Below are 13,380 nucleotides of genomic sequence, written 5' to 3' on the forward strand. Positions count from 1 at the left end.
AAAAATTCAAGGGGTCTGAAAACTTTCCGAAGGCACAGTACAGTATGACTGTATATTACTGTATAATGCGCTGCTCTATAACGCATCTTGAATGGCATCCTGGCCCTACTTTGTGGTGTAGATGTGTTTCCAAATGCGCTAACGCTCTCATACCCTATACGCCGACTGTTGTGCACGCTCTCACATACAGTACACACCAACAAATGAAGAAGAAAGGGAACTTATAACATGGTCACTATGATAAAATACCATTATTTGATTGGATCAAGATATCACCTGACAGCCAGATGTAATAAACACACGTGTAGAATTCTGTCCAACTCAAAGCCTAGGAACAAGTACAAGAGTGAACACACATACATTTCACTTTGTCTACTGGAAGCTACTTTATAGTATGAGCGAGAGCAAGCGACTGCGAGAGGAGGTGAGGGGAGAGAGAGGTCAATGGCTTTCAGTTGACCTCTAACTAATCAGGGTTATTCCTTGTTTGGAGAAACCTCTGCCCCCCCCCCCCTCCCCCATCATGCACTGTATAATCAGCTGCTATAGGACACCTCCTTTCAGGCTAGCTTGCTAAATTCAGTGTAAAAAGAGTTTAATCCAAAACTTGTTTTATCTCGCCCTCTCTTTATCTAAGCCTGTCTTTAGACGTTCCCAGGTCATGTGGTTCCCCCTCCCTTTACATCTCCATCTAGGAAAGAATGTTATCCCATTACACAATCAAAAAGGTACCCCTCCCCACTTCATTTTTTGTCCTCCCTTTGAAAAAACACCACACCACTACATACAACTCATACTTTCTTGCTTCCCCTTTTCACCTCAAACCACTGCAGGACTTTTCTCCAGCGGTGGAAAAAGTACCCAATTGTCATACTTGAGTAAAAGTAAAGATACATTCATTACTGAAGTGAAAGTCACCCAGTAAAATACTACTTGAGTAAAAGCCTAAAAGTATTTGGTTTTAAACATCCTTAAGTATCAAAACTAAATGTAATTGCTCAAATATACCTAAGTACAAAAGTAAAAGTATAAATACTTTTTTATTCCTTATATTAAGCAAACCAGACGGCACCATTTTATTTGTATTTATTTTTTGGATAGCCAGGGGCACACTCCAATGCTCAGACATCATTTACAAACAAAGCATGTGTGTTTAGGGATTCTGCCAGATCAGAGGCAGTAGAGATGACCAGAGATGTTGTCTTGATAAGTGAGTGAATAGGACCATTTTCCTATCCTGACAAACATTCAAAATTTAACGAGTACTTTTGGATGACTTAAATAGTACTTTAAAGCATTTTTACTTAAGTACTTTACACCACTGCTTTTCTCCTAACGTGGGGCACCAAGGTTAATTATGCAACAATAATGGTCAAACTATAGATGAGAGAGAGAAGCAGTAGATATTACCAAAGTCACCCAAATCCTGCCTGCCTCAGGTGTAGTTGCAGACTATTAGGTGAAAAGGACACAGTGGATTGCAGAGGGCAGCAGACTACAGTATGCGATCATGGTGTGGTTCATGGAGTTTCAGCCTCCCACCACTAATGGACTAATTGGATACCATAATCAGTTAGGACAGGGGTGGGCAAGAATTTTGTCTTGAGGGCCAACATTTCTGCGTAGATTTCTTGCCAGAACGATTTGTTCATCAAAAGCAATTTGCGGGCCAGATTGAATTGGCTTGCGGGACGGATCCGTATGTGGCCCACCCTTGAGTAGGATCTGATGGGAAGACCTTTATACAAGAGTTGGAGGGAGACAGAGGGAAACGGAGAGGCAGAGGGACAGAGAGAGAGCATGTGTGTATTTTATATATTCAAGTGAGTAGGCCTACATTGCAGTGAAATCATATTATCATAACATAGCCTTCTACCCACTGTGAGAGGAAAAACAACCAAAGCTGTGGACATAGAAGCCTTCATCCATTTTATTTACTTAATGTCAAACAATATTACAGAACAGAGGACAGAATAAATTAACCATCTACATCAAAATAAAGAAATTTCAGTCCTGAGATTGACAAAAAAGCAGGGAACAGTAATATTAGAATGATCCACTATGTTACCTGGGCTGGATGAGGGGGGGTTGAGGGGTGGAATTGTGAATGAGGGGGCACACAGCGGCAGTCTCAGCAGATTGGATAAGATAGAGGTGGGGTGGGGGGCTGTAGGGGCGAATAGGGGGAGATTGTAAATGTGAGCTGGGAAAGAGGGGACTAAGCAATCACAGGGATGCTTTGCTGTAGGCACATTCAAAAGTTGAACATTCCAAGGCTTAAAGGATTTTACAGCTTTTTCTTTTTAGAATTCAGAACCTTTTAGTCGAAATCCAAGATTCAAATACACTGAGCAAAAATATAAAAGCAAATGTAAAGTGTTGGTCCCATGTTTCATGAGCAAAAAGCTTATTTCTCCTAAATTTTGTGCACAAATTGGTTTTACATTTTACATTTTTTTTTTAAACATTTTAGTCATTTAGCAGACGCTCTTATCCAGAGCGACTTACAGTAGTGAATGCATACATTTCATATAATTATTTTCCTGTGCTGGCCCCCCCACTGTTAGTGAGCAAGTGGTCTGAATATTTTCCGAATGCACTGGATATTATTTTCTCAAGGTTGTGGCACCCTCAGACTTTGGCAGCATTGGAGATCATTGTAGAATCTGTCCTGTTTGTCTACAGGAACCACACAAAGTGCCACACGAACAATGAATAGATACAATTAGAACAAACAAACAAAAATTCCTCAGACTTTTTAGATTTTAGATTGGATACAGCAATATAGCCACCCCATGAAATAGATGAGAGATTTGGTTGCCCTTCTAGAATTAATTCGTTGTTACATACAGTTGTAACATTGAAGAAAGTTCTACTTCGTAGGTGCCTGGAAATCGTGCCCAGCTGCACTCCGTTGGCAGAGAAGGGCTTCCAAGCTGTGCCTCTGATTCTACTGATCTGATTTTGGATCTGTGCTATACGTTTATTTTCCAATGCTTTTATTGCTTTTTGATGATATAAAGAGAGAGAATGCTAGAAACAACAGTACTGTACATTCAAACTGAATATTCACATGCCAATCTGTCAACTGTATCACCAGTGCCCATGAGGGATAACTGTAAGCACTCTGCTCCACATCTGTGGGCGATTCAATCCCCAATATAGATATCATGCAACTTGTGTAAGGCTCTTATGTCACCTAAACAAGCCTCCTCAAGAAAAACTGATTTATCAATAGAAACGATGCTTTGCTTTAAACAGAGCCAAACGGAGAGGACTGTGTTGATCTGATGTTCCAGTTGGTAGTGGAGAGGTGGAGGAGGATAGGTCCCTGAGATAGGGGACCACAGGGGCCCAATGGGGCAGCCAGGGGATATGTCTCAGCTAGCCCTCTGGTAAGGAGTGGAGTGTTACCTTCATTGATCTGCCCCTATCCCCTGTTCATATCTGCAGTAGTTCTATGGCCACAGGCATGTACACAAGGTGAAAAGACGCCATGGACTTGAAGCCAGGGGGCGGGGGCTGGGGCTGGTGGGGGGGGGGGTTTACTGAGAGATCTTAACAGCCTGTCTATCACAGTCGATCCCTCTTCACCTCTCCCCCATTGGCCTCACACTTAGTATCTTCCCTCTGCCAGTGTCACGGTGCCCTTCAGATGCCTGAGATGCAGAGCACTGGAGGAATTAATCAATAGACATTTTGTGAGATTAACTTCTCTCCATATCCATTGGCCACAGTTAGATAGCAAAAAGGTCATGGAGGTCATTCTCTCTGTAGTAAAAGAACAACTGGCAGGTGATAAACAAGAACATACCATTTGTGCTTCATACAAATGGAAACCTTTCAATACCCCTCACTGAAGACTGCGCTAGGCCGGGATTCAAACAAACTGCAACCGACATCCCACTGCACTTGACTAAGGTAATTTTATGCTTGAGCCGACATCTGCAGCATTTACCAGTGAAATATACCAGTGAAAAGACAGTGTGATATTGGTGTAGTGTGATTTGTTGGAATCCTGGCCAGAGATCTTGATAGATTGGCAGAAGGGTTTGATGTGAGTAACCAGTGTGCATCATAACACTCCCAGAGGCACACACTACTGTTTCTCAAAGCATAGCCTATGTGAATATGGGAGAACAGTCACCGGCTGGGAGGCTGAAACCAGCAGCAGCAGCCGCAACGTGGCAATTATCCTGATTACTAAATGCTTCAGGGGCCTGCTCTGACCCCAACTGCCTCTCCATCTCTCTCTGTTTGTGAGATCTGTCACAGAGAGCAGGCAGGGCCCCTCAGCCAGCTAGGACCCGGGCACATACAGCCACATCCATGCATAAGCCAACAGAAAACAAATCCCCCCCAATCATCAGAAACAGTAGGCCATCTTTCAAAAGAGCCTTCGCTGCCTCGGAGCCCAGGGTGTTGTGGAAGAGGAAGGCCCTCTGAGACGACGCTGCAGGGGCTGTGTTTCAGTGACTCCCATCCCCCTTACACTGTCCCATCCCTTCAGTCCTCCTAACATTGGGTTTGTGTAAGCACTGGTGAACTCTGTTGGCCCTGGATGAGGGCGTCCATAATGACATGCCATATGCCACTCTGCCTCTGAGAGAGGCCCTGCACGGATGGACCCATGGATGGACGCCCACGTCTTATTGAAAATGTAATTCCATTATCCTAATATAGGCTGAGAATCCATTGTCCCAAGTAGACAGAGGGTAAGGTATATTACATCAACAGTAACCCCCCTTTATCCAGAGTCTGGGACAGAGGGACAGACGGTTTGGAGGCTGTGTGTGACCACCAAATAAAACCTCCTATCCCACCCAATGAAGAACGAGAGATACATTGTAATAGTATTACTGAATGCTAACAATCTAAAACAATCGTCTTTATTGACCAAGGGTCAATGGTCACGATTTTTATAGATGGAATGGAACGATGAGACTTTCTTTATGGAATAGTTTAACTCAAACACAGTATTATTCTCTATCCTCAGATAATGACAAGTACAACTCTGAAAAGCAGTGTTGCAAATGGACATTACATAATAAATCAACCGTCTACAGGACTAGAGTTTGAGAGGATAGTGCCCATTGTGGAGTGCAGAGCTTTAAATTTGTCTATAATATAATATATGCCTCTATTTAAGTCTGTGTGGAGTCAGGAGAGAGGAAGAGAGCTGAGGAGTAAAGTCCTGCACGTCCACTGTTTCAAAAGCACGTTGACAATCTGCATTTCAACGCACAACAATAACCTCCCAAAAGGGACAGACAGAAGATGACATGCCCAGCACAAAGAGATACCCGTCTGGAAGGGTGCTCTGAGACGTTCCTTTTGTGGTGACAACGATCTAACAGATACGACCAAAAGAAGACAATCCGTCAACATGCCAAGTCCCCAGGGGCTCATGTGGTCAGCTTGAGTGTCTGCCACAGTGAAGTCGAAGGTCAGAGGGTGTGAGCTCACAGTTCAGATGTTTATTTCGAAAATATCCTTTCAATTTTCTAATAAGGAAAAAAATGTAGATTTGATGGTATTTTGTAATTTTCTAAAAAAATTAAAATATGAGAAGAAATACTTGATTGGATAAGGGATATAATACAATATTGTTAAAGGGTTTTATCGATTCTTCTGTCCAAGAAAATCCCCTTGCTCTCTGAAAAACACGATATAGTTCGTCACCCAGGCGTTATCCAATACTCTCATTAGATGGGAGGCCCATCACCACTAACGTTTCCTTGTGGGAAAACGCTGACACCAACTGCTCCACACACTGCCTGAAGTCTCACTAGCCTTCCTCCAACATCATGTGACATGGTTTAATGCATGGGTGCAGAAGCCAAAGGGAAGGGGATTTGGGATCTGATGCATCTTCTGTAAATCTGTCAAAATACTTCGACAAGACTGAATAAAACAATGCCAGAAACAGAACTGTGGCGGAGGTGCTAAGCTGTTGAAACAACATGAAAATATTTTACTGTGGAATGTTAAAGGCCCAGTGCAGTCAAAAACATGATTTGCCTGTGTTTTATATACATTTCCAAACTATGAGGTTGGAATAATACTGTGAAATTGTTAAAATTATAAATGCCCTTTTAGTGTAAGAGCTGTTTGAAAAGAATGCCTGAAATTTCAGCCTGTTTTGGTGGGATGGAGTTTTGGCCATCCATGGGGACATCACCATGTGGTAAATTAGTTAATACACCAATAAGAGAGCGTTCTAAACTACTCTGCCAATAACAGCAAATTTTCAGTTCTAACAAAAGTCCTGCTTGAGAAATGTTTGATTCTTTTTGACCATTTTAATTGAAAACAATCAATCACAGTAAGGTAATTAAATTGTTACCCAGAAATGATTTGATATTGAGATAAAAACTGCTGCATTGGGCCTTTAAGGAGGCTTACTTAAATTACTAGTGCAAGTCCAGGTACTCTTTGGTCTAAGAGCTTTGCTTTGTCAGCCTTCCAAGGACTTCCACAAACATTATTAGCATATTCATCAAGACTCATGATTGTGATTAAAAAGCGGGTTGAGGGGAAAACGTAAATAACGTTTGCTGATGCATTGAGGTGCCATTAGTTGTCTCCTTTTTGTGGCTCTAGTAAATCTAGGGATACAGTGTTGGAATATCTTCAAATTCGGAGATACAAAGACTGTAGGTCGATAATTGTTCTTTTTCAGTGTATGTGAACAATGGATGCAACTCATACTCGACCATTTAAACACGTGGCACATTTAAAAAGAGCAATTCCTTATGTAAAGGTTAGTTTGGGTTCTGTAATGACGTCAAAAGCATTTATGAAGCCTTTTTAACACACACAAACCTTAGATATAGCCACACCATGACACGATCATCTCCAGAATCATGGATATTTGACATGAGGTCCTTTTCTCATTTTTTTTTTTTAGGACAACAGAAAAATAATGACAATTCTCACAGCCAAGATTTGGCTTCTGAATATATTCTCAAAAGAGATTTATTTTACACCTGAAAACAGAAAAGGATGGGGATCGGGGAACATTGGGAATGTATTCACAACTGTAGTTTACATTTTTTGGTGTAAGCTCAGAGAAACGTTAATACAGTCATAATAATTGCACTTTATAAATCTCCACTGTTGCCAGCATTTCCCCGTGACAAAGCCCAGCTCTCTCTCCAGTTAATAAATTCAATTTACCAGTGAAATTTGACTGACAAAGGAAATGCTAATTTAGGACCAAAGGACTGCTTCACTGCTGCACTGATCCAATGTCTTTTTTCTCGGGTTCACGCGAGTTCCAAAAGGCATTAGACATCTCAGTAATTTAAGTGCAGCACATTCAAGGGAAACTCATAGACATAATAAATATTTAAATGTTCTGAATCCTAAAGTCAATGAATGACCCGGGCTCAACTCATCTCAACCATGGGCTGAAACGTACTACCATGGGCTGAAACGTACTACCATGGGCTGAAACGTACTACCATGGGCTGAAACGTACTACCATGGGCTGAAACGTACTACCATGGGCTGAAACGTACTAGGAAAAAGCAGTGAACCTTGTCTCATCTCACATCACCTGAGAGGACAGGGCATGATTGTTTCACTTTGTTCTTGTTTTTCGGGGTATGGGGCACATCGGTGTACCCTGGACAGACTCCCCTTTGGTCCCGGCTCACACTCATTCTATATGATAGGGCCCAAAAGTGAAAGGGATATCCCACTTCTACCATACTTACTTATAAAAGTTAGGCAAGAGAGGAATAGCATTATAGTGGAATTAAGTAAAAAGCCCTCTCATAGGAAAAAGCTGATTCAGCCTCCTTTTCAGATTCCTAAACTGGGGGTTTCTTTGTTGGGGGGTGGGTCTAGAGGACAAAAATAAACTAACATACACAAGAGGTCATAGTGGACAACCTCTCAATCATAACAATCTTCAATAGTGACATTTTTCTCATCTTTCTTTTTGCAAATGTTCTTGTTTTGAAGATATACTGTAGATTCCAGTGTTGGTTAGAGAAGAGAGCACTCTGGCCAGCCACTATGCCTTACACCAGAACATCAGAAACTGCACGTCAGTTTGAGGAGGAATAACAAAATAAACCCCAAATGAAACAATAAAAAGCATTGAGACACTTTTCCCCATAGCAGCCAATGCATATAATACACCCACAAATATAGAAAACAACAAAAGTAGTTTCAAGTTTCTTCAACATATCATATCCAAACTACCCAAATCCAAACTCCAAACTTAACAATGTTTTTAAACTCCAAGCAGTGCAATTTATAGTATCAATTATAACAATAATTACTAATATTGTAATATATTTTTCATTCAATATTGTGATTCTTGCACATCATACCAAAGTATTGATTCCATGTTTTTATTTTTCTTGTTAGTATATTGTGTTTTGTTAGTGTGTGTGTGTGTGTGTGTGTGTGTGTGTGTGTGTGTGTGTGTGTGTGTGTGTGTGTGTGTGTGTGTTCTTTTGGAGTTTAGAAAGCAGCCCTACACCTTAGCCCTTTGGGTCCTTCTATGTGACTACAGCACCACATTGGCTTTCTATTTGGATGGGGGAACAGAGGTGGCTGTTTGCACTTCATATCAAGCTATGATTCTCAGGAAAAAGTTTAGTCAACTCAACAACAAAACAAGACAAAAAAAAAAAAATGCCCCAAATTCCGGTTGGCAAACTAAACCACGGAACATCTGGAGAATCTTCTAAAAACCAAAACCACCGAAATCCCTTTTCTCCCCCACTGATAAATAACCACTCTGGGCTGAGAGGGAGAAACCCCCCCACCTGTCATCCAACACAGGATCCAGTCTAACGCCATCGCTTCCCACCCTGGAGCCCCCGAGCTGCTTCAAGCAGTGCCAGTCTCAACAGACTTGTACATCCCCAGGAAATCAAGATCTTCTCTGTCCTTCACCTTTAATCCAGATTTCGCATCATTCATTCATTCATTCTTGAGCTCTGGCACTCGCACGCTCATCTCCCGCTCTATCTGTAAACTGGGAGGCGGATGTGGGCATGCTGGTGGTCCAACAGCCTTGGCACCGACACAGTCTCGTAGCCTTTACCCAGCATCTGCTCTTTAATGCAGGGCGGGTGGATGTCGTTGACCAGGTACTCCAGAGACTGCAGGCTGCTGCTCAGCACCGATGTGTTGCACAGCTGGCTCTTACTGGGCAGGCTGCAGCACAGGCCTCCCCCACTCCCGCTGTCCATGGCGGGGTAGTGGTGATGGTGGTGGGGGTGGTGGTGGTAGCCCATCTCCCTGTGGCCCCCCGTAGCTGGTCCTCCTGTGGTGGTCCTCAGGAGCTCCTGGTGGGGGTTGTAACAGTCACTGTCAGGGGTGACCAGCACGCTGTTCCAGGGCGGGGCAAAGTACTGGCCCACAGAGAAGTTGCCATGCATCCCCATGCAGTTCAGAGGGGAGGAGCTGACCTTGTCCAGGCACCCCCCGCTGCCAACGCCCCCTGTCAGGTGGTAGGGTCTGGAGGAGGAGGAGGAGGAGGATGACGACAACACCTGGGCCTTAGCCATAATCCCCCCTCCCCCCGGGGCACCACAGCTTTCAGGGGACTTACTGATGGCCCCTCCCCCCCCGCTGCCCCCACTGTACATGCGAAGCACAGCCTGTTGTTGTTGCTGTTGTTGCTGCTGTTTCTGCCACAGGATGTAGTCCATACTGTCGGAGTACACCCCGGCCTTCATGGCCTCGCCACTGTGGGCTGCCAGCGGCAGCCCCGCTCCTGTGTACACCAGGTTAGGCTGGGGCACAATGCTGCCCACATAGCCGCCCCCTGAGGAGCCAGAGGAAATGCCCATGACACCCCCCGCACCCTGCTTGGAGGGGCTGGGGTTGGTGGAAGGTGCGGTGGAGGAGGTGGCCCCCTGGCACACCTGCTGCAGAGCCTGGGCCTGGCAGTGCTGGTTTATCTGATAGATGATGCTCTGGATGGAGGGAAGATTGGACTGGGAGAGGGGCTGGGCCAGGCCTCGCCCCCCTGTCACGGGGATCATAGAGCCGGCCACAGTGACGTTAGGGGGCACCGAGCGGGAGAGGGCAGGGGCTTCAGGGGGCTTCGAGGACCCCGTGTGGTACACCATCTGGCCGTGGCCATTGGCTAAAGTGCTACTGCTAGGGGGCGGGTACGGGGCCACAGCTATTTGGGCTGGGGAGAGCTTAGTCCGTCTGCCTTCCGAGTTCTTGATGATGCCCTTAGTGGGGCCGAAGGGGGAGGATGAGGAGGCATTGACAATGGCCAGGAGGCCTGTGTAACCGCCGGTGTGGAGGTGTGGGTAGGGGCTGTAGCGCTGGCTACCTGTGGTGTCAAAGCCATTCACAGTCCGGTTAAGGTGCTTGTGCTGGGGGACCCTGATGTTGGTGGGGAAGATCTTGATGGACAGCGGGCTGCTCTGCATCTTCTGCGCGTAGGCATCCAGCTCAGCCACACTGGGGTAGCGGGGAGAATGCATGGGAACCACCAGCTCACCTGCAAGATGAAGAGAGAGACACTGGAGTGAGAACAAGGGACAGAGCTAACCAACATGTGACAAGATAATACGTCACCACAGGGAACATCAAACTAATACATCACCACAGGTATAACTACAACGGTTCACCATTTTTTATATATTTTAATGAGACCATGTTGAATAACTAGGGAGAACAGAGACGACTGCTGATAAACTACTGCTGGGAATCTCTGAATTGTAACGTTTAGATCTAAGTTGTAGTATAGGGGAGTAACCAGAGATTGAATTCAAACACATTAATATAGTCATATACGTCCACCTCTCTATGGGTGTAACACTAGCTAGATATTCTGCCAGGTACCAGAACTACACTCTCATAACCAAGCTCATGTGTCAAGCACAACTGAAACTGCTGGTTGTAGTGGGGCTATGCTACCTGAAGTACCTGCAGCCATTCCAACCCCCAAATTAAATTCCACAATGTTGGAGTCCGCTCACACAAAATACTTTGATTGGCCTTTACTCAGTTAGGAAGAGTTTAACCGACGTGAGTAGGAGGTGGCAGGCAGCAAAATGTCCATACAAAAAATGTAAATGTGTCAGTGTTGGGGGGTGGGGTACCATGGCGATATTGGATACAAACGACATTATTCAGACAATTTCATGGCTAATTAACTACGTCCGACAAAAAGTGGCGTCAGGGAAAATAACTAAATTGACCAACGATAAATCAACTGCCACCAATGACTCGTAACCTTCAAAAATGTCATTTTTATGCAAAAGCTAACAAAAAAAAGCACCAAAATGAGAAGCCAAAAAAAACAGTCAACGAATGTTATGGCAACCTGAGGAGTTTCGAGGGTAGGGGATGTGTGAGCGAGACTTACTCAATTTCATTTCCTATCACAAAGTCATGTTAAAGAGACTCCACAGCTAAGCAGTCACAACTCTAATTTCTCCGCTCCCATTACTGATACCATGGAGTTAATTTCTACTATCCAATGGGCCTTCAACTGTGAAAATTATTCAATCTACAAGATCCATATCATAAAGGAAATAAATTGGGAGTTAAAAAGCAGGGCATAGTATTCGTGTCTGTGAATTTTCAATGCCAAATGGAAGATCCTTTTTAAGCGCAGTCCCTTTGCTCTGACTACATGAGGAGCCTATTAAATGCTGTATGTCGAAGTAAAACATATTGATGGTTCAAGATAAATATATTTATATATTTTTGGCCTATATATATCACAACCTTTTCAATAGTCAATGACAAATATATCAGACTCCAGGATCACAATTGATCCTAAATAAGACAAGAGACAATGGATTAAAAAAAAACACAATCCTATGTTTATGGCTGTAAATGAACTGATCACAATGTAATGGAACTGTCATACACAGTGTACAAAACATTAAGAACACCTTCCTAATATTGAGTTGCAGGTGTATGACTAACACCAAAGATGTATGAGTTTCCTGATAAGGACACTGTACATATGTATGAATGTGTTAATACAGACACCGTACATATTACAAGGACACTGTACATGTCCGAATCTGGACTTGTACGTAAAGGACCATAGGCATCCAGATCAGTGGGTAGCAGGACTGGGGCTGCCTGACTGGGACACAACTCTCCCAACCCAACCTTCCCTGGTGACAGCAGTGGTGTCACCATGCTTTGATGTTCCCACAGGCACTTATTTCATTTGCTCTAAAGAGAAAAAAACATGCTAATGTACGGTGGCAGTTTTTTTCTGATCTTCTTTACGACACAGGATAAAAAAACATCTTTGATCATCACATGGTTTAAATGAGGAGAGATACTCAGCTTTGGCACCTGTGCCGCCCCTCGCACCCCCATCATTTCTCCTAATTACTGCCACATGAGAAAAAAATACAAAAAAAAGAACCTGCCAGAAACAGCCAGGAAATTCTTTCAAAAAGGTGGCTAATTCCCATTCCTTTCTGGTGACCGAGTCCAGATTTTCCAGACCTGACTGCTGCGCCGTCTTTTTCCCTCCTGCAGAAACCTAGACTCAGTCTATGAGACCAGGCTGGCCGCAGAGAAACGCCCCACTACTCCCTCCATCTCTCCCCGGCTCACCCGTTGTTTGTCAACAGGCCTATCTCAGCCCCACAAAGGCAGAGGAGAAGAAGGATGAGGAGAAGGAGTAGAAAGATGAGGAATAGAAGGAGCAGTAGAAGGAGCAGGAGGTGGAATAGAAGAATGAGGAGGTGGAGTAGAAGAATGAGGAGGTGGAGTAGAAGAATGGAGGTGGTAAATTAGTGTCTGTGCTCTTTCTGATTCTAATTGCCTACAATCATTTCTTTGTTGCAGAGTTTGTGACACACACAATTCTCTGCGTCATTCTCCCGATTTCTCTGTTTCTCTCTCCCCCTCTCATTTGTGCACAAACACGCTTGTACGCACACATGCACATATGCCCACAAACACACTTTGATGCGGCGTTTGATGTGCATGGCCAGGGTCTCTTCATCGGTCTTCTCCCAGGAGGAGCAGTATGTCAGGATAAGTAAACTAAGGCCATGGAGAAGGACAAAGGACAGCGCCTGGCGGTGTTCGGGCCAGATCTGCAGCTTTGCGGGACTTATTGGCTCTGGATGCAGTAGATCACAGTGCTGAGCAGCAGAGTACAGATGGTACTGGCTGATAATCACCCTCTGAGGCACCCACCCACTGCATCCTCCCCCTACTGCCTCCCCACAGGGCTAGGGGTTTCACACACACACACACACACACACACACACACACACACACACACACACGCTCCAGCTGTGATTGTGTGTTTCACTTGCCATCACTGGAGCATCCTGCTCTCTGCTGAAATGTAGGGCAGGGACGACAACAGGTGCCTGGGCGGGCGAGAGCCTGCAATGCCTCCTGGGC

General features: G+C 44.4%; 1 protein-coding gene across 2 annotated transcripts in view; it reads right to left on the bottom strand.

Annotated features, from left to right (window-relative positions):
- Positions 1–6,947: 6,947 nt before the first annotated feature.
- The window catches only part of LOC106585667 (protein FAM222A), a 62,150-nt gene continuing 55,717 nt past the window's right edge, over positions 6,948–13,380 (bottom strand). For both annotated transcript variants that reach the window (XM_014172121.2, XM_014172117.2), the window contains one exon: positions 6,948–10,486. In XM_014172121.2, the coding sequence (XP_014027596.2) occupies positions 8,988–10,469 (1,482 nt within the window). In that variant the 5' untranslated portion in view covers positions 10,470–10,486 and the 3' untranslated portion in view covers positions 6,948–8,987. The remainder of the gene's footprint in view (positions 10,487–13,380) is intronic.

This window comes from Salmo salar, chromosome ssa24, assembly GCF_905237065.1.
Source record: "Salmo salar chromosome ssa24, Ssal_v3.1, whole genome shotgun sequence".
Lineage (NCBI taxonomy): Eukaryota > Metazoa > Chordata > Actinopteri > Salmoniformes > Salmonidae > Salmo > Salmo salar.